The sequence below is a fragment of the Branchiostoma belcheri genome, unplaced genomic scaffold (genome assembly GCF_001625305.1).
Source record: "Branchiostoma belcheri isolate BF01 breed outbred unplaced genomic scaffold, Haploidv18h27 scaffold16, whole genome shotgun sequence".
In the NCBI taxonomy this organism is placed as follows: Eukaryota; Metazoa; Chordata; class Leptocardii; order Amphioxiformes; family Branchiostomatidae; genus Branchiostoma; species Branchiostoma belcheri.
In genome coordinates this window covers 715,761-737,209 of record NW_017803046.1, presented here as the reverse complement: position 1 = coordinate 737,209, position 21,449 = coordinate 715,761, and the positions used below count along the sequence as shown (strand labels likewise).

Genomic DNA, 21,449 nt, shown 5'->3' with positions numbered 1-21,449 from the left:
TGTGTGTGTGTGTGTGTATGTGTGTGTGTGAGTGTGTGTGTGTGTTTGTATGTGTGTATGTATTTTTGCAAATCAGACAAAAATGAAGCGGGCAAATCCGTCAACCAAGAAATTAAATTGGTGTGGCCTAACCAGGGCCCAAAATACTGGGTACATGTCCAATTTAGTGCAGGTACAAAATGTATTTCTGATGTCTGCCTGCACCTAACCTGCATCGGTCCATTGAAAAATGTGTATGCATGTACTGGGTTTTTATACAAGTACACGTATGTGTGTGGATTTGCTGCATTGACTGTTATACCACCAGTCCTACAATTTGAAAGTATAAAGGAAATACTAAATGCCTTAAGCACCTCTTACCTGCACCTCTGCAGGTATGTATACAGAGAAAAGTATTTCAAACCCTGTTATCAGTGAAACATCTTCATGGACCCATAGACAAAAATTAGTCTTAGAAATTTTACCATCTTATTCATCAGAAATTTTGATTTCACTAATTAACTGTGAGGACATATTTTGGTCTTAAGGTGTGACTTTATTACACACAACATTGACCATTAATTGTAACTGTGTGTGAAGTCTAACGTTAAATTGTACCATTAAAGGCATCCAAAAGCAATTTTAAGGCAGCAAAACTGCCAATTAAAGTCAACTTTCTGATCATTCTTTTAATATTACCAATGAATCGAATCTATCCCAAAGCATGCTGATGCGGTCACTGACTTAAAACAGTTGCTTGTCTTGTTATTTATGGGTGGTACCCCAAAATAAAGAGACGTCTAGCATAGATTGTGTAGGGGCTATTTTCAATGCTTCAGGTATGAAATGATGACAAAAATGTGCTAAGAAAGGACAGTAAATGTCAATTTTGGACAGATTTCCTCATCCAGAATAACTTAAAGTTTTAAAAAAATTGGTTTTGCTGCCCAGAAATTGCACTGGATGCCTTTCACCTATGACTCACCTGAAGGTGAGTAAGATCTGAGCATGTTCCAGGGTTTACAGTGACAGACAGAGTCACAGACACTGCAACCGTGCTGTTCTCTATGTCGTCTTTGAAGGGGTGGACGAGACCAGGTGAAACAGTTCCCTCTACCCAGTTAGAATCGATAGACGCCCAGTCATCCACCACTACTCCGTTTGTTCCTAATGAGATTGAAGAGAACAAAATTGTTGAATGCATCTTACATATATATTGGTGTTCTAGCCTGTAACTCAGCAATGAATAGCTTGTGTTTGTGTGTGTGTGTGTGTATGTGTGTGTGTGAGTGTGTGTGTGTGTTTGTATGTGTGTATGTGTGTGTGTGTGTGTGTGTGTGTGTGTGTGTGTGTGTGTGTGTGAGTTGGTATATGCCTGTGTATAGGTATGTGTTAGTGGATAGTGTTCAGCACCAAGGACAGGGATGGTTTTATAAGATAAGATAAGGACCTACCCATTCTCTTCAGTGGACTTGGCCTAACATTGCACATTTCAAGCATGGGATACACCACTCTGTCTAGCCAGTGTCTGTCTTTGATTTGATTTATTAGGCTGTATAAAATGATACAGCCAGGACTGCACAGCTAGCCCCAGGCTATTTGAAAGAGCTACCCAGCGTCCTAATCCTTCAACATCTTTGTCGGACAATTTTAAATCAGGGTGTAAAGAGATAGAGAGAGATGTTATTCAACTAAACTTAGTCTGCCAGCAACATTTGCAGGATACCAAGAACACATGGCAGGCCTTAAAATAATAATTCTACACTGCACTACACTGCACATTCAACTGGCCTTTCAAAAGTGAACATTTCTAATACACTTACCTCTGATGTCAAGAACAAATGTATCTTGAGGTGTACTGGCTGAGATGTCACACGATGGTCTTGCACACGCCACGCGGAAGTCTACTGTCAGGGTTGTCTCCACACCTTCCCACAACATGGAGGGTCCAGACACAGACAGGCCTGTCACGGAGAACACATCTACAAGGGAAAGAGCAGATTGTTAGTGCCATTATCAGAAAATGATAACATCACACATCCCAAGCTTAGGCCACACCAATTAAATTTGTTGGTTCATGACACACAGTTGGAAGCATTCAGTTGGCATGGCCGAACAGTGACTGACCTGGCCAATCACCAGCCAACCTTGGCTAGTGTTAGCCTTCATAGCAGGCTTATAGAACTGGGGTTTGGTGGTCTTCGGCTGCTTTCTGATTATCTAAAAACGGGGGTTACTCAACCAGGCCGGCTATGTTGTCTATATGCAATTAGATTTAAAAAATAGTACATAAAAGCTCCCAAAGACCTTGAAGACCCCCCCCCCCCCAGTTTTTGGCCTGAAATGGAAGCTAGGCTAGTGTTCTGGAGGCCATATTGAATTTCACGAATGAGTGACAGGAGCTTTTTAGTAACTTCACTATTTGCATAGCATTTAATGTTACCATAATAAGTTCCATTGTACTTTAACCATCATACCTGATGAGCTACACTGAATCAGCACAGGGATGGCTGCTATGTTGTCAGCTCTGTCTGGATCCGTCAGGGAGTTCTCAGAGTCAGCGACCAGGATGGCGTACACGCTGCCGCAGAACTTTGGGTCAGACGGTACGGCGATGGTCCCCGTCCGCTCGATGGTGTGAGTCACGGGCCCCTCCCCGCTCGGTACATGGTAGCCATTCACCACCAGGGCAACGCCTGAGTCAATCTTGTAGGCGTCTGTTTCCTGCAAAACAAAGCCACCAGGGAGAGTTAAAGTTAAAGAGACAGTTTTCCATCAGTGAGATCACATTTTTGCCTCACAGATATCAGAATCTGATGGTATGATATAGGATTGATTCAACTTACTGAAAGAATGACCAGAAAATTGTCTTTAAAAATCTATTCATGGCTCCAGCTATCATAACATGTGATGCCTTTAGTAAAATGGGATTTTTTGCTATTTTCAGACAAAAAGGTACATTTTTGACTAATGAACTTAGAGGTATTGAAGCTCCTGATACTGGATGGAAAAGGTTGATATACATGTAAGACAGTCCATTTTTGAAGGGGAGGGAGATGGACTGAAAATTCCTCACCTGGCTCATGGCCCAGTACAGGGTTGCGGTGTACGATGGATTGACTTCCTCCACGTTGACCTGCTGTGCACTGGAGCCCACAGTCACGTCAACCTCTGCATTGATGTCCACCTGAACATCATGAGCCAGGAACACCACAGGATCCACACTGAAGGATCTCACCACTGCAGCTTGGTATTCTGCAAAGGAATGGGAAATTAGTCAAGGCAACATTATAATTATATGTATAATGCTCACTGTACACAGACATGTGCAAATCTTTTATTAGTTCCCTACGATAAACATAGTAATATGCGCACTTAACAAAGGGATATTATTTCATGTAGGAACTTTTATCATCAAAAAAGTAGTAAATTTGTCTATGTATGTTTAAAAAAGTCAGAGAGGAGACCTTGTAGATTCATGTAGAATAATCTCGGGTGAATCAGAATTCTTTCACCTACCCTTATACTCTAATTATCTACACAATTTAGTAACTCAACACTTGCACTTGGCCCATGTATAGGGCGTGAATATGCAATGAAGTTTACTGTCATTGTTATTATATTGTCATTGTCATTATAGAAGCAAATGTCATTGACTATTGTACATAATTTGAGGGAGATTTGAAATTCTGAGAAACCATGTAGGAGCAGTATAGGGGATGTAGAATTACTGCTGGTTCCTGTGTTGCTGTCAATCAGTCCGGTTTGATTGGCGACAGCAAAGTCGTTCCCGACGTCATCTAATGTCCCGACCGGCGGCACCACCTTCACCATGAAGTACTCCTTCCCAACGGCTTGATTTCCCGGGAGACGAACTCTGACCTGTACCCCCTTCAACGACCTGCTGCTCCCTGGTTGTAGAGGGAGGAAGGCCTCAGGAGGGTACCACAGCACTGCGGTGGAGATCTAGTGGTGACAAAAAAAAGTTTCCAATTAAAACACAAAGGGGTGAGTTGTACAGCCTCCATATTATGCTATGGTGACTTTCCTCTTCTCATTCACCATGGTGTCTGAAAGTTTTTCTTTATTGTGCAATAGAAACAACACTGGCTGTCAAGGAGGTCATGTAACGAAAAAAACACACTGACAACTGTGAGCACTACCAGATGTGATTAATTACTTTCTCCCTAGCTCTGGTACAGACTGCACCCAACCATATCCATTACAACCTGACCTAAGGGACATGCAGAAACACACACACACACACACACACACACAGACAAACCAGAAACAATACCTCCATTTTTCATGCATGTAATTTTCCTATGCCACCATACACTGTGCGGCTGTGGACTGCTTTATTTTTCATATATCACGATCATGATGTTTGTACCTTGACCAGTGAGTCTGTTGGTTCTGCCCCTTCGTTGACGTACACTTCTAGCTGGAAGTTGTCCTGTCCGGCTGGAAATGGCTCCATGTTGAAGTTGTGCACGGTGACGTCAACGGTCAGGACGATGTCGGTGTCCACGTGCAGACGGCGATTGGGACCGAGGGACACGCTGGCCTTGGACAGTCCAGCGTAATCTGAACATACACACAGCAATACAGAACCATCCAAATTTTAGTTCAGTTACTTAATTAGGAGCAGCCTCAGCTTATCACTTCTAAAAAAATTATTCACGCCCACAATCAACTTTCTATTCACTACCGTACATAACAATTATTACCTTGCAAGTTGCAAGTTGCAAACATTATTCATACTTCAGGATAGAGATTTTTACTGCAGTAATATCTTACCAGATATTAATGCTAGAAATTACATATAATTCTATCAAGTATACAATATAGTTCTAGAAGTAACTAGTATTCTTGTGTTTTCATATATAACGTTATATTATATTCAATATAGCAACTTGAATCTTTTACCATGACTCCAATGGGTAACATTATGCTGCAAAATAGTGAAAATTGGCCAAAGGAAGTGAATAATGTGCTAGACAGGTTACTAGTATTAGCTTGCCAAGGCACACACTCCCTTGCCTGGCTAATTCCTCTTGTACATTATTGACCAGCATTGGAGCCGTGCCTCATTCTATTTTAATTATAGATGGTTTTAAAAACCATAATTGCCTTGAGAATGTCTCACCTCCTTCACAGATGATCTTGACTGGTTGAGAATGCTCTTCATCAAGGACAAGGTCAGCAGCTGGAGATGAAAAACAAAATGTTTTCAGTTTTAAATTAATGACACCTCTAATCAATGGATACGTATTGTTTTCTCTTTACCGTGTTGCCATCATCAGGGGATACTGAACTTAAAGGCATCCAATGAATGGCAGCAATACAAACGATACCCTAAAAATCAGCCAAGGGTCCTAATCCACTAACCATTTTCTGCCAGAGTTTAAAGAATTTTTGCGACATGAGATAAATAACTAGAACATTGGCTTTGAAAAATCAGGATTCCAAGTCCTAAAAACTGCACTGGATGCCTAAAATGTAATATTCTTAAACGGTATCAAACTACAGCCTTAGGATCTAAAGCAAGGCTTACTGATGTTGTGTATGTGGACAATAAGGCGAGCATGGTCAGACTGTCCACACAGCCCATCCCTCTCCTGCTGTGTCCAGTCCCCAGACTCCACCAGCACGTCCGGCTGACTCAGGTCCACCAGCCAGTCATTCAGGAGCTCAGGCGTCTGCTCTTGACTCATCTGAAAGAAAATGCAAAGGAACAAGCTGTATATCAGATGCAGCTGTTTTGCACCCCTGACCGGACTCCTTTTTCCGCCTTCCGGACTGGACTGCATTTTCCACACACCCTTCAACAAAATGTGACAAGATAACTAATGATCTGACTAGATAATGGGGCTTGTCCTCACAAATATGCTCATTATAGATAGCATGCGCACTTGGCACATGCAAGAAGTATTGGTTGTGGTGGGAACCAACATTCGCTCCTTTCAACGTTAAACTAATTAAAGGATAATCAACAAATAGAACATCACTTTACCTCAGACGTCGCTGCTCGACTTGGGGAAGACTCAGTGCCATTTGGATCCCTACCCTTTGTGAGGTCTAATTCACACCACATATCCTACTCGTAACCGTACACACACAGTCATTCTCCCCTGTCCCCCTACACAACGTAACCCAGGCAGTCGTTTAAAAGTAGCTGTCGCTACAACAATCAGGCACGAGCAAAACTCTGTCCAGAGTTTCTGACTGATGCAAATTAAGAACGGCTGCCTGCTGTGTCGTAGCGACGTCTATCGGACAAAGCGTAAATTGCAGCTCCCTACTTCGGCGCTGCACGGCGGGTAACACTAGCCTGGTATCCAGCCGGATCTTGGGAAGCGGACTAAAGCTAACAAGGCTGGATACCAGGCTAGGGTAACACCCACACCTTCCATTTTGAGCATAAACAACTACTAGTAGCTGAAAGGGAACAATGTGTGTCTGTAGCTTGTAATTTTTGTGTGCATGAGAGATATTAATTTTAGAATGGCTGTGTTCGGAGTATATTGTTATTTCCTTGGGCTGGGGGCATGTTTAATAGCCCTGGAGCCGAGGAACTGGCATGTGTAGGCTTGAAAGCAACCTGGCACCCAGGCTACCTTGAGGTCTCATTCAGACTATTTGTAAGCAAGCTTCACTCACCAAGAGTCTGTCGCTGGAGGGGTCCAAATCCGAGTCCGTGGAAAGGTACAGATCTATGCCATAACTCCCGGCCTGGATTGTGTCCCCGCCTGCCTTCACCAGTAGTTCCACACGGTTGTACTCCCCATCTTTCAACACGTCTCCGTCCAGGTGTTTGACCGTGAGTAGCTGGCCTGTGAAAACGAGAAATTAGGAATGATTGACATGATTCTTGCTTGATTTTCGAAAGGAGAGAAGAAACTGAAAAAGTGGGTGCATCTATTTGTAGTAGTGGGTGAAGGAATAAATGAATCAATCAATGAATCAATGAATCAATAAATGAATGAAGAGCTTTAGTGCACATTTTTGCCCCACTGTGCTAAGCACATGTACAGGCCACAAGATTACCATCATATACATGTACGTATGTATGTATGTATTTAATACATACATATATACATATAACTGTTACATGTATATATAAACGTCAAATGCATATGTGTATTCTAGTCTTTTCAACTTCCTCTCGCTAAATTATGAGGCTGTAAGAAAAGATAGACTTGGTTTATCAAAGGCTGACAGGAATATAATTTTTTCGTAACTTTTCAAGTATCTGAAGAGGGGAAATTTTCTTAAAACATGACCGAAAAGTATGCGTAATTCACCTGTCGCGTTGCCGAGTCCCACAGTAAGCAGTATGAGGGCTGCTAGTAGATCCAGCCCGTCCTTCAACTTGACGCGAGTCATCCTGAAATTGAATAAAAATATGAAAAAATAGAAAGTTCAATATGATATAAAACATCAGAATTCGTGCAAAAAAACTACTTTCGACTGGTGCTTACTTTTCAGTGTAATGTCAAGTAAATTTATGCATGTGTATTTGTCAGTTGTCTAGTTGTGTTCTTTATCCCCAGAATGGGAGACTGTAAACTGAATACTGTATGTACATCGAGGAGCATTTGCATGGCCTCAAAATAAACTAGTACCGAAGCTAGGTACTCATTTTAACCTGAGTCAAGTAAGGAAATAATGGATTCGAACCCAGTACTTTTGGAATCTGAGTCAACAACCGCAACCCTAACCACAAGATTACTCGTATAGATAAAGTTAGGCAAGTTTATGTTCATACCAAGGATACACACCTGTGTGTACGTATTTCGTGTAAAAACCACTCCACTTAATATACAGCCTTTCGTTTGCCACACATGTCGCGATGCAATAACAATGGACAGCCTTCAAAGCTATTGTAAAAGGCTGACTTCTAGTCTCATTAGTCGTTTCATCAGTTGACTAGCCTTTTAGGCATGTCTGACACAAAAGGACAAGAGTTTTCAACAATAGCAAACTGAATTATAGATGAGTTGCGGGCGAACACTCATCATGGTAATGGCGAGAGGTAATTTGATGGGGACTGTCATTAGCTGTGATGCGGAAAATTATCATACAAATGCTACAAAAGATGTTGAAATATTGCCGTGTTAATTGCAGCAAAGCACGAAATGTTTTAGCACTCCAGGACATGGTCATAGAATATAGAACATCTCTCGGAAGAACTGAGGGCAATGTCCAATTTCTTAATAATAATGTGTGAAAAATTTGTGCAAAAATAATTTGTGCAAAAACATCAGCGCGCGGTGCTTCAAGATAGTATCTGGAGCATCGACGAAATTATTGTATTCATCATAACTATAAGTTACCATATTTTCATCCTTTTTAAATTGTAGGCCGGGGCACGTACAGCCGTATATACTCTCTACATAGCTTTGACACAACTTGCAATAAGCTATGGAAGTCTTCCAAGACTGCCTCAAAAGCTCAGCCACCGTCGACTTAAGTTTGCTGGGCACTGCTTTCCGAGCCAGGCAAGAAACAGTTTGATCTGTACTCGTGTGGAAACCTAGCGGCCGAGTGCACTGCAGGAGTTTGACTTTTTTACTGGAACTTTAGATAGAGAGACTGGTGTTGAATATGATAACTTGGGGCTATGTTAAGGAAAATCTATACTAGCTTGGTCAGGGTTGTTAAAGGCCGATAAATGCTGATAATAGCTGCATAACTGTCAAAACGTTATAAAACACTGTGTTCAAATGTCCACATGTTGACTATCAACTGAGAGGCATCAACAGGTGGCTGCATAAAAAAAACATCGAGAAAAAGTTCACCCCTCGGGGACAAAATGACAAATTACTTTCAACGTTCGCTTCTATTGAATGTGGTGGAAGAGAGACAATATTAAAGAGCAAGTTGAAGGCGGTCTTTAACAGGAAAAAACGCATTTTGTCCTTCATCTGTGTTTTTAGAAGTCACTATGAAGCAAGTTCAAACTTTCTTGTTGTTGTTGCTGTTTTTTAACGATTTGTGCAAAAACATCGCAGTCCGGTGCCTCAAGATAGTATCTGGAGCATCGACGAAATTATTGTATTCATATTAACTGCAAATAAACAGACAGTTCCTCTAAGATAGTTTGTAGGTGTGTCTTACCCATGGAGACAAAATTAACTTATAATCCAGCGAGCTCCCAATTCGCCTATCTGGCACATACCAACACATTACACGAGTACTGTTAGGCGCAAGATATCTGTATCTGTATAGCCGGTATAACCGCCCTTCGGCATAACACACCAGCTTTGCAGGCACGCGGCGCGGCGGCAGCTAGTTATACCACACCGAATGACTTGCTACACACCTAACCCAAGTTTTCACATCTAACTCTAAACATTGTTTAAAGCTATCTATAGTGATGATGCCCCCACTGTACTTGAAGGCAGCGAGTTCCACTCTGCGACAGTTCGGGGGGGGGATGAACTGATGTCGAAAAACGTGTCATGTTGGTAAAGTAAAAAGAGCCACATGAACGACAAAAAAGACATCACCACCAGACGAACACTGGAGTCATGCCCCTGAAACAATGACTCCAGTAACCTTGGAACACCTGTTCTTTCTCGTGATGATAGAGACCCGCTCATGTCCTGTATCTGAATATTTCATGAGACCATAATGCGAACATAATCCCCATAATAACCCACCATATGCTGCAAGATGAAACAACACACACCTGTTAGGCCACAGACTCCAGATCTAATGCGATAGGGCGAAAAAACAAGGCGGGCAAAAAACCCTTTATTTTCAAATATTGAGGTCATAAGCCTTGTTAAACAAGAATTGAGGTGACAAAACATGACATCATGACCAAACAAACGTTTTGTTCTTCTATCCAACAGTATTACTTGTCCTTGCAGATGTGTAAAGACCTCACTTAACTAGAAATTATAGCAAAACGGCTCGTCGTACCATCTTGGGCAGCTACTATACTGGGTTGGATTGGATGCGATGCCGATGGAACCGTGTCAGTGTCAGCATTTGGCAGTTGGCAATATTTCACCGAGCAACTTGTTACACCTAGCCTTAACCGTCAGCGTTGTTTTTGGAATGTTTAAGGATGATGCTCCCACTGTACTTGGTAGCAACGGACTCAATATACCATGTACATTGTACAACACCATGTCCCTGAGTTCGAATAAACTTTGCGCTGTTGGGGCATGAAGAAAATACGGGCGTGTTTTATGCATTTTGTCGATCAAACATCTGGGAGACAACAGCCCAGAAAAACACAAAACAAACAGCTTTTACTTACTCTCCAAGCAGAGGTTTAGGCTTTGGCTTATTTTTTGCGTGTTTTGGCTTTTTTATCGGGATTTCTTTTGCGCAGTTGTACCGTTTTTGTTGGGCTGGCACAAAAAAAGATACCGGTACAGCAAAAGAAAGCCCGATAAAAAAAAGTCTAAAAATACGCCAAAAGCAAGCCAAAGCCTAAACCTCTGCTTGGAGAGTAGAATTTAGTAATTCGTCGTGGTAAAATCTTCATCATGTAAGTCAACGGTGGACACTGTCCAATCTATCATCATTTTCTCAACTTTTCAATGGGAAAGGAATAAAAAGAAGAATGTGTACTCAATATCGCACCTACCTCAGAGAGGCTGATCGCAATCTAACCACCTCTTAGTCAGCTCTTCTTCTTATCTTCTCCGTCTTTTCCTGCAATTTCTTCAGAAGAGAGGCTGTGAAGAAGCGCGCGTGTGCCGCTCCCAAGCCCGGTCTCTGTCAAAGGGAGCTCTGGTATGTGGAGAAGTCGCATAGCAACTAGGCTCTCATTGTTTTCTTCTGGACATGTGACCACCCTATGCCATGGTTTTAAATGCGCCGCTTTCGACTCTACTCCGCTGCTGACGTCACCTTCATTGTGAAGGATCATGTGTGGGGTCGTGTGGCGTAGCGGCAGAATGCTCGACTCGGAACCAGGAGGTCCCGGGTTCGAGTCCCGACATGCCACCGATCTTGTGCCCCTGGGAAAGGCACTTTACACGACGTTCCTCACTTAACTCAAGTGAGAATGAGTATTGTCCTGTCCTGTATTTGTACTCTGTGTTGGTGGCGGCATAAAATAAGTTGATATAACTTGAGTGTGCCGTCGCCATGTTTGGTCATGAAATGTTGGAATAAAAAAAGGATCATGTGATGGTAAGACCCTGTCACACATACACGGATTTGTCCTCCCGAACTCTAACCGAACTCCTCCCAACCATGGTTTTGGTTGGCGTCTTTTTAAAAATGTTTCAAACATTCGGGGTTGGTCGGGAGTTTCAGAACAACAGCCAACCAATTCTTGAATACGTCAGCAGTGTTAGGGGTCAAATTTGACTCGAATTTGACTCAAATCCGTTTCGATTCGTACCTATAGAATGGTAGGCGTGGCCTAAATCTAGATAGAGTGACATATACAAAACATCACATATACAAAACCAGTATTACCAGTATAAAAGGAACGAAATTCTTCACTGCATCAAAGTAAAAGACAAAGCAGTAAATGAGCCATGTCTTTTATCCTCTCTTCATATTTGTCTGCCATCCACGTTCCGGCATGGTAACAGACACATTTGCCCATTTTCAGCATTTTGACGACTGTCAAAGGGCAACAAAATTGCTTGTTTTTTTTCTCTTCAAAATCAGGCGAAAATTCATGCGCGCGCTGATGTCACCCATACAAATTACTTGCTATGACCTACCGTTATGTGTCCTATATGCTCACTGTCCATTTGTAACTGTGACACTGTGTCTGGGACAGTTGACGCCTCCTTTTTCTTGTCAATCAAAAATCATTCCACTTCGGTGGTCAGATAACTCTAGATCTGAATTATCCATTCAAAAGATATCACATTTTCGACAAATTTGACAATTACGCTTTTCCAATTTTTTATACCGTAGTCATATATTTAGTTTCAGATTTTTTTCAGTCAAATCGACTACATTGTACACACATGTATACACTATGTTAGTGGTAGGTCATATATGGGAATGCAAAGGTCAAAGTTGATTTGGGGCCGCCTGTGGACTTTCCTTTGTACTGCAGCAAAACTTCCGCGTTTTGTATTCTTTGTCCTGGACATGCTGTGGTATTAATTTTTGGGTAGTACTGTAGATAGCTTTCTTAGACAAGTGCCAATGGTTTGGTTACCCTGGCAGCTTGTTCAAGAACTGCAGGGTCTTTTTTGTAAGAGTCACAGAGCGGAGTAGTGAAGGGCTGTTATATATTGTTGTAGGCTTAAGTTTCTCTCAAAACATTTCCTACCCTGAGAGCCAGACGAGATATCGGTCCGTTAACCGGTTCCCGTCGGCGGCCAAGAGCACTACGCCCGCCTATCTAAATTACCGCTACGGTAGAGTTGAGCCCGAGGGGAGTTGGCCGGCCTGGGTAACCATTTCCTCATAAGTGCATCCATATAGGGCAACAATATACGAAAATACATACCACTGCTATTAGGTCATTTCATCAGATCATACCTTTGGTACTGTAATATTTCCCAAGGGTGCCAACTATTGTTGAGAAGAGTTTCTGTGCATGAATTTTTAATCGGACAGGTTGTGTGGGGAAAGTAGTCAACAGGTCTAACAGATGCGCCGCACCTGTTACAAGTAGCCGAATATGGCTAATCTCCAAGCAGATCATACGGTGGCAGTATCCAGTGGCCAGAGGAGTGTACATTAGCCACTGGCCAATCATCCGCCGCCAATGAATACTGTCTGACAATACGATATTCATGTTTCTGTTGTCGACCTCTGAACCACATGCTATCAATGTATCATGCATGCTTGTCAGAAGTTGTCTTTTCAACAGCCCCACCCACGTACCCGTTTCACTTGATCACAGACAACTGCTAGATTAGTCTGTTATTTTGTCTTGAAAGTTATTTTGTGTTGGTAGAAGTCTAATATATGAAACAGGTTTTTACTTTTTTTTTCAAATGAAGACCATTATTTTACACACATACTCGCTGGGTTAAGTACATGTCACAACAAAAGAATAGTATACAGATAACGTGACATATAAAGTGTATTTCGCATTCCACATGTAGATTTTGCACTACAATTGGACATGTTCATACAAGTTCTTTCACGTACAGGTTAACTTCTATACAGACTTTGTTCTATTAACAGAGGATGGGCACTAACTCTAATAATAAAGTAATATTGCTAATGGCTGAGTGTAGTCGAAAATCTGTAAGATCAATATACCGCTCTATGTTGTACATGGTTTTATATTTTGCGTAAAATCTCAACTTACCGCTATCGGTTAACGAAGTATGAAAAATTCTCCTTTTCTTGTTTATTGTTTATCATTTCGGCTTACAACCGCCAGGGTTACCCAACTAATAAAAGACTATTATTATTTATTAATAAGGGTCTAACCTGGGAGAAAATAAAATCGTTAGGTATACATTCAAATACAATTAATAAGATACACAATGAAATTTACAGCAATATATAGTATACATTGGATCATACCTTACATACAAATTATCAGAAGTACATTATACAATATTCGGATTACTAACATTGGTTTCCTAGTACATTTGTACTACATAGTTACCGAGGTAGTGAAATTTATATACAAAATTTACCGTATTGTCACACACATGATAAGTATTGTTTATTGTTACAAAGACTTCCATTGCCATTGGTGATAGTACATATATAAACATACATGACTTCACTACTCTTCCTAGAGTCTTAAGTAACAAAAAATACATACATGTAACATACACATAAATCAAAAATCATGATATACACATCACATTAAATTGTGTTATACAGAGTGTGGAAAAATTTCTTTGAATATCTATATACATATCTGTAAGATTTCTTTTTAGTATCCGGGAAAAAGTGATGACCCAGTTAGACAACTCACCCAGACGATATAATTGCCTGAGGATAAAAGTGATAGTCCGATCTGTACTCGACTGACCGGTTTAAATCTAGACAATCCTTGTCAGAATCCAACACTTCACATGCGTTATAAAAGACAGACAAGCAATCAAGCGTCACATTCGGTTGTCCAGCATTCACCACGAACGGGTAAGAATTTTAACTTTTCATTTCTATACGCCGTAGCCAGAGAGATTTTGATACACATGCTGGTATTCTGTCGAATTTTCTCTCCCAATATTCTTATTGGTATTTGAGTGATGGTCACTTATAAATAAGTATCCGTAAGTTAGTGGACCAGTTAGATATTGGACAAAGACGTCCCTGCAAAATATGTTACTTCACACAGTAGGCCCCTGTTTTTTTCGCTAGGCTGAGCTTTTGCTAAAATTCACAATGCCTCTGTCAAGAAGTCGTAGGTCTTACTTTGGAGGTGTCCAAAATAAGAGGAAGCGATTCAAATACGAGTATATACGCGCTCCTTGGTCGGCTGGTTTTCGGGGAAAGGTTCTGAATGTGTGACAGGGGCTTCAGCCAACCTTGGTCGGCTGGTGTTCGGGGGAAGGTTCTGAATGTGTGACAGGAGCTTAACGCTTGAACTGTTCACATCGATTAGTTTTTGAAATGTTTTGATTGTAACATGTTTATTCACATTCAGTCTCATAGGACGTGCTTGTGAAAAGGCATCATGGAAAAGATCATCAAGAATGACTTCACTTACGGTGAACATGATGACCACTTCTTCAACCAGGGATTCAACGCGTACTTCAGACCAGATATCCAGCAGGTTAGTCATAATGACTGATTAAATGGATGAATACATGTACCTTTATTGTACACACATATGTATCATTTTCATCTGTCATTAAAGTCAAGTTTATGGCACAACAATGGCATTGGATACAATGTATGGCAAATAATACTAGTACTAAATAACTATAAACTATTTCTACTAGTGAATAATCTCACTTCAATACATGTATATATGTTATAATGTAATATTACATTTCACATTGCTGTGACATGGTTTATCTTTTGTATAGCATTATGCACATATTGACCTAGATAGACACATACAGGGTCGGGGCATGATAAAAGCATGCTGAATATTTGACCGCTCTGGGCAAATGCATGTTTTATGTGATCTTATAAATAGGAAAGTGTGTAATCCCCATAAACGCAACACACAGCAATGTAAAAGCTATCTCCCTGAACGCATTTTAATGAGTATTGTAGCTGTCCTCATTGTACATTGTCCAGATACAGTACAGGGCTATCATTTAAAATAGCCTCCGGCTAGTTGGACAGTCCTGGCTGTATCATCAGCCACTCAGAGACTGTGTCCCACATGTTATGACAATATTGAAGATGAATTTCACTTTGTTATGACTTGTCCTACTTATAAAGAGGGAGAGATACACTGTTACAGACTATTACTAGAAAGACAAAGTTCACTACCTAGTACACAGATTTACTTATATTGTAGTCGTGTCCAACTTCCATATCAGCCTACATAGGTCAATTTCTGTATACCTCATTCTATAAGGGATCAATCATCAATACATGATCATATTGTAACTCATATATTGTTATCAATAGTAATTTGTAGTAATAATTGTAAGATGTTTAGTTTTGTAGTTGTATTGTTGTCTTACTGCCACACATTGTACCATGTACGATTGTTGAGCAATAAAGTTTATTTATTTATTCATTCAGCGTAATAAATCAAATAGCATGAATTCGAAAGTAATCAGAACCTTTTTTAAAAGACATTTTGCCACAAACGTAGTCTGAATTTCATGCGTTTTTGTCCACCCGAATACAGGGCATGTTGGAAGACCGAATCCGTACAGAGTTTTACCGGGACGCCATCTACAGCAACAAGCACCTGTTCAAGGATAAGATCGTCATGGACTTTGGATGTGGGTCTGGCATCCTGTCCATGTTTGCTGCAAAAGCAGGGGCCAAGAAAGTTTTTGGCGTAAGAACGATTTTATAGATATATAACGTTATGCAAAAATGTATTGACAATTGTGCATAATATTTAACAGTTTTGGTTTATGATAATTCTCTAGTTGCAAAATCATGGCCGAAGGCTAATTGCTTTTACAGTCAAAGATACTACTATTCGGTACAATACAATAATAGGAGACAGACAACTACTGTCTAGAAAAACTCTTACTACTACTACTACTATGCTTGCTACCATGAGGTTTGGCTTCTTCTTTGAAGGCAGTGGATAATAGTACCACTTTCTGCATAATGAGTGGATTTTGTGATCTAAGTAGAAACTTAGTCTGTTGGTGATCTTCTACATGATGGAAGGATGGGGAAATTGTGGTAACTGTCGGTCTCATAGTGAGGACACTGGCTAACAAAATGTGCAACTGGCAACCAATGGTCTGCTTGGAGATTAGTAGCAGGGTTCTTCAAAGTCTTAATATTTTGTTTGGCGCAAACTATTTCTAGCGCAATGTGTTACCTGCTTTCGCAATAGGAAGATTTAATCCCTTGTGCAAATGGCGTATCGGACGGGGACCCTTTCATGCTTGGCTGACAGACGTTTGCCCTCATCATGCCGCAAGGTACAGCCATTCAGGGCGGCAACTCTTTTTAATTTGCAGGTGTTTGACTGATAATTTGATAAACGTCTAATGTCAGTTATAATCATTCAGGGCGGCATCTCTTTTTGATTTTCGGGTGTTTGACTGATAATTCGTAAGGGTAGAAAGTCAGTGGTCACGCAACTGTGTACATAGTATAACAAGATTCTTCATTGATTCCACACCACCATAGGCACTTTCGTATGGTCTACTTCAACTACGAACGAACAAAATACGACAAAAAAGTTCCCTGTGTGGTCTATGTTCTTGTTAGGAGAGAAAAACTAATTAACCACCCTCCAGTACATTTTCATCATTGCATTCGATGAAGAGAAAAGGAAACAACATAAGTGATACTTTTTATGAGATACATGTACTAGGAAGCTATAGCTGCCTGCCACCAGTGTCAAGATGCATTATCTGTATAGTCGGTATAATCGCCCTTCGGCGTAACACACCAACTTCGCAGGTACGCGGCGCGGCGGCAGCTGGCTACTTTACACCGATCGACTTGTTACACCTAACCCTTGAACATCTAACTCTAGACATTGTTTAAAGCTATCTGATGACAATGCCCCTACTGTACTAGGGGACAGCGAGTTCCACTCTGCGATAGTTCTAGGAAAGAATGAATTCTTGAACACCTCAATCCTTGGTTGATAACTCTGGTACTTGAAGGCATGGCTATTTCTTGTTCTCTTCTGGGCTGGTATTAGGTACTTAGTAGTTGGGACGTCCACCAGTTTATTAGTCATTTTGTACATCATCCATTATGTTGATCCACCGAAACAATATGCATGAAAGCTCATCTCTGTCGGTACATTCCATGATGAAGTTAATACTTAAAGTACTTTTGTTCAACAGAATCAGAACCGTTCCTCGCCTCAAATGTTCTTTTTCTTCACTAACACAGATTGAAGCAAGCAACCTCGCGAAAACAACCAGGAAAAACGTGAAGAAGAACGGACTTGACCACAGTAAGTGCACCATTGTCAAACATAGCCTAACTAGTCTGGGTGCCCATCCTCCCATCATCTCTAACAGGCTCATATTTTGGTCCCAAGAGTTGAAGGAGGTTCTGTCTCCCCCTTGTTACAGTTTTTCCATCTATCAATGCAGTGGTTTGATTAAAAGTTTGAAATTTTATTGTTTGAATTACAAATTAGCCTGGTATGTTGACTCCATCGCTCCTATCATGTCAGTTGGGACTATCATGTAGGAAGCCTTGGTCTGTTTTCATTTTTATATTTTTTCGCCCTGTCGCTTTATATTTTTCTGAAAAAAATTCAAGAACCAACGAATCAAATTGGTGTGGCCTTATGATTGAAATTTTATTTTTTTCCAGTCATTACTATCGTGGAAGGGAAGGTTGAGGAGATCGAGCTGCCCGGTGTGGAGAAGGTGGACGTCCTGCTGAGCGAGGTGATGGGTGTGGGGCTGATCCACGAGGGCACGCTGCAGTCTCTCGTCATCGCCAGGGACAGGTTCCTGGTCAGTCACTTCTTCTTGTTTTTTTTGGCGACGCCTCATGGGCGAGCCTAATGGTACAGTATTGTGTGCAGTCTGCGAGAATTATAGGAATTGTACAGGATTGTGTTTCCACAGGCATGGAATGTCCACAGGAATGTCTCACAGCTCTGGCATTTTGCTGCCCACAGTCCATGGAAACCCTTGGGACATTGTGGCTGCCGGGATTTCATAAGGGTACAAGATCGGTGGCATGTCAGGACTCGAACCAGGGACCTCCTGGTTCCGAGTCGAGCACTCTGCCGCTACGCCACACGACACCAAAAGTCACTTCTACAGCACATTATACGATCTGTGGTGGCGAGGTGGGCTTGTGGTTAAGGGATGTTGACTCAGAATCTCAAGGTTCTGGTTTCGAATCCCTGGCAGGCATCACAGTCGAGTCCTTGGCAAAGGCCTATTTCCTCACTTGACTGAGATGAAAACTCTCCGATAGACCGTAGAGTGGAGGTCCCGTGTTTAAGGAGAGTCCTCCATTTTAAAGATCCCACTATATCTATAGAATAGAGTTTCTGATGTGAGTGGTTCAAACCACAGTCTGGTCTTTGGTCTCTGGTTATAACCTGTAATGACTCTCAACTGCTTACGTTTGAAAATCCATCAGGCATGCATATTCTTCAGAGCTTCTGACTGGAGTACTGTTTCTCTCCGCTAGGAGACGCAGTACTCCAGTCAGAGGTTCTGAGGAGGATGTCTGATGGACATCCAAACATTAGTAGGTTAGAGTCATTACCGAGCACCAACCAACTACCAGCCAACCATGGCCGAACCTCCAGGCAACAGCATAATGTTTCTAACATTAGGATGGCGCAGCCGAACACCAGCCGACCTTGCTCCCGACCTGCGCATGGCCTACATGTACTCCTAACTATGGTTGGGGGGAGTTCGGTTAGTGTTCAGGAGGACATATTCGGCTATGTACATGTGTGACAGGGGCTAGTAAAATGAAAAGTTACATAACTGAAAGGAAACGAGGGGCGGGTACATTGGTGGAAAATTGACCACAAGGAGAGTGACTGACGACATGTTTTTATGTGTTCCAACAGAAACCTGGTGGTATCATGTTTCCTGACAAAAACACGCTGTACGTATGTGCCATCGAAGACAAGGAGATGCACGACAATCATGTCAAATGTAAGTCATTTAAAGCTTAAATATCGGAAGCAACTTGAAGGCATCCAATGCAATTTCAGGGCGACAAAATGAAACAAGTTCTGGATGAGGAAATCTGTCTGACATTTACTGCTATTTCTTAGCACATTGTGCGCGTCGTCATTTTATACTTGAAGCATTTAAAACAGCCCAAAAACAAGCTACGTGAGGCATCTCTTTATTTTTTGGTACCACCCACAAATAGCTCGAACCAGCCTATGATATAAAACAAGCTACTTTTTTCCGAAGGCAACATCACAATTTTACCTCACAGATATCAGTACGCTATGGGATAGCGTTGGTTTAACTTACTACATCAAAAGAGTGGCTAGAAAATTGACTTTGAAAATCCAGTTTTGCTGCCATGAAATTGCACTGGATGCCTTTAAGATAGGATTAATGGGTGTTAGGCTTGTGCATTGGTGCATTTTGAAGTCGACAATTCTTATTTTCCTTGAATTTGACTTACTTTACCCCATGTTCTTGTCTAGAAATGCACAAAAATATTGTTTTATTATGTAATCTGAATTATCGCTGGTTAAAACTTGAATATATACTAAAAATTGCGTCTTTGAGAGTTGGTTACAAAGTCGCAGATATGTTTGATTTAAAAACGAAGACGAATATTTACATCATTTTGCAATTTTATAACAGGAGGGATTTAGACTCCTGTCACCATATATATGTGTGTTTGAGTAAGAATCAATAGAGCAGACCATATGCGAAGGTAAACATTATGTATTTGCTTTGCAAATGTTACCTTTCTAGTAATTCTTTATATTAATAAGACCTTATAAAGAAAGTTTGAGTGAATGAATGAATGATTTGGTTCTGGTTCTTGCAGATTGGAACGATGTGAACGGGTTTGAGATGAAGTCGATGGCAGACGTCTCCAAGTCGTACGCCTGGCACCATCCCATTGGGCCTGAGCAGCCCCGTCACGGACTACTACACACTCAGGGTGAGTCTGTCTGTGCTGACCCGGTAAATATATGTATCTTTGCCGATAGATACAAATACAAAAGACAAACACTTAGTATTATACCTCCATATTGGTATTGACCACTTTTCGTCAGCTACAGATCTTGCTACTTGCTACTGGATCAAAATCTATCCAATTGCACATCCTATAGGCCAGGGTACAGGACGGGGGGGGGGGGTGTTGGTCCGTGAATAGTTTCATCAGGTTGGTAAGTCACTGAGTAAAGAGACTCTATTTAATCAACTAAGTCTTTTATTCACAGTCGACGTTCCGTCTGTCGCCTTCCTCAGGGCAATTCTGACTGGTTCACATAGTACTGCAGCACAGGTGTCCCTGCTATAGATGCATTCCCAAACGTACAATACTTACCTATCTAACGTTACACATATACGTGGTTACAATATGTAAGAACAAACAAAACTTTTCAATCATTAAATAAATTGTTTTGACCCAGTGAGAACATCACATATAATAAGAACTAAATACATCACTGCATCAAAGTAGAAGACAAAACAATAATTAAAACTAGAAAGGCCGACATTTGCTTGGGAGCAAATACAGCATATTTCAGTCCATCTCCCTCCCACGCAAAAGTGGACTATTCCAAAACTTACCCCAGTGCAAAACTGGCAAAGGTTCTCAAATAAATGAATTAAATAGTAGCTACATGTATATGAGAACAAAGATGCAACAACAAGTACTTTGAATCTCGAAAGCTTTACTAATCTTATTACAGGTATGCAAAAACTAACAATCAAGAGATTTGATACATTTTGAAGGTCTTAGGCACATAAAATTGAATGTGTGGGTCATTACGCACCACTTAGGTGCAATGTGACCTCAGGTAACCCGCAATGGAACACGTGTTCCATGGATGGAACCGGCCATTCTTTAGATAGAACATGGAACGGGTACAGCACTTTTGGCCCTTTTTTTGCTGAAAATAGCCATTAAAGTCCCCCAAATGAGTCATTTGGAAGTGGTGTATGCCAAATATGTGACTGCTATTCTGTAGACACATGTTCAAGGTACCCTTATACCGAATTTCAAATCATTTGGTTGTAAAACCAGGGCTCAGGATCCAAAAATCCATTTTTTGTCGAAAAATGCCCCAAAAAACCTTCATAAAAATTTTTCAAAGGCATGTATCAAAAAAATGAAAAAAACGCCTGGGGGTATTGGCCCACTCTACCTCCATGCCAAATTTCAAGTCATTTGGCTGAATGATGGTGGAGTTGAATCCCTTTGACTGTTTGGCAGGAGGAGAAGAAGAAACATGAGAGAACACAATATATTCTATCATA

The 21,449-nt window shown here is 41.1% G+C and overlaps 1 protein-coding gene and 1 pseudogene across 2 annotated transcripts in view; one reads left to right on the top strand and one right to left on the bottom strand.

The window, feature by feature from the left end:
* The window catches only part of LOC109465872, a 121,128-nt gene extending 110,489 nt beyond the window's left edge, over window positions 1-10,639 (bottom strand). Inside the window, exons 1-10 of the mRNA XM_019763361.1 lie at window positions 10,589-10,639; window positions 7,287-7,369; window positions 6,643-6,815; window positions 5,537-5,696; window positions 5,129-5,188; window positions 4,373-4,566; window positions 3,711-3,945; window positions 3,056-3,234; window positions 2,457-2,703; window positions 1,803-1,961 (exon numbers count right to left, since the gene is read on the bottom strand). Of these exons, the coding sequence (XP_019618920.1) occupies window positions 1,803-1,961; window positions 2,457-2,703; window positions 3,056-3,234; window positions 3,711-3,945; window positions 4,373-4,566; window positions 5,129-5,188; window positions 5,537-5,696; window positions 6,643-6,815; window positions 7,287-7,368 (1,489 nt within the window). The 5' untranslated portion in view covers window position 7,369; window positions 10,589-10,639. The remainder of the gene's footprint in view (window positions 1-1,802; window positions 1,962-2,456; window positions 2,704-3,055; window positions 3,235-3,710; window positions 3,946-4,372; window positions 4,567-5,128; window positions 5,189-5,536; window positions 5,697-6,642; window positions 6,816-7,286; window positions 7,370-10,588) is intronic.
* Window positions 10,640-13,908: 3,269 nt separating this feature from the next.
* The window catches only part of LOC109466171, a 10,692-nt pseudogene continuing 3,151 nt past the window's right edge, over window positions 13,909-21,449 (top strand). Inside the window, exons 1-7 of the transcript XR_002140011.1 lie at window positions 13,909-14,031; window positions 14,540-14,668; window positions 15,707-15,862; window positions 17,398-17,461; window positions 17,830-17,975; window positions 19,058-19,145; window positions 20,008-20,124. The product of XR_002140011.1 is annotated as a protein arginine N-methyltransferase 8-like (transcript). The remainder of the gene's footprint in view (window positions 14,032-14,539; window positions 14,669-15,706; window positions 15,863-17,397; window positions 17,462-17,829; window positions 17,976-19,057; window positions 19,146-20,007; window positions 20,125-21,449) is intronic.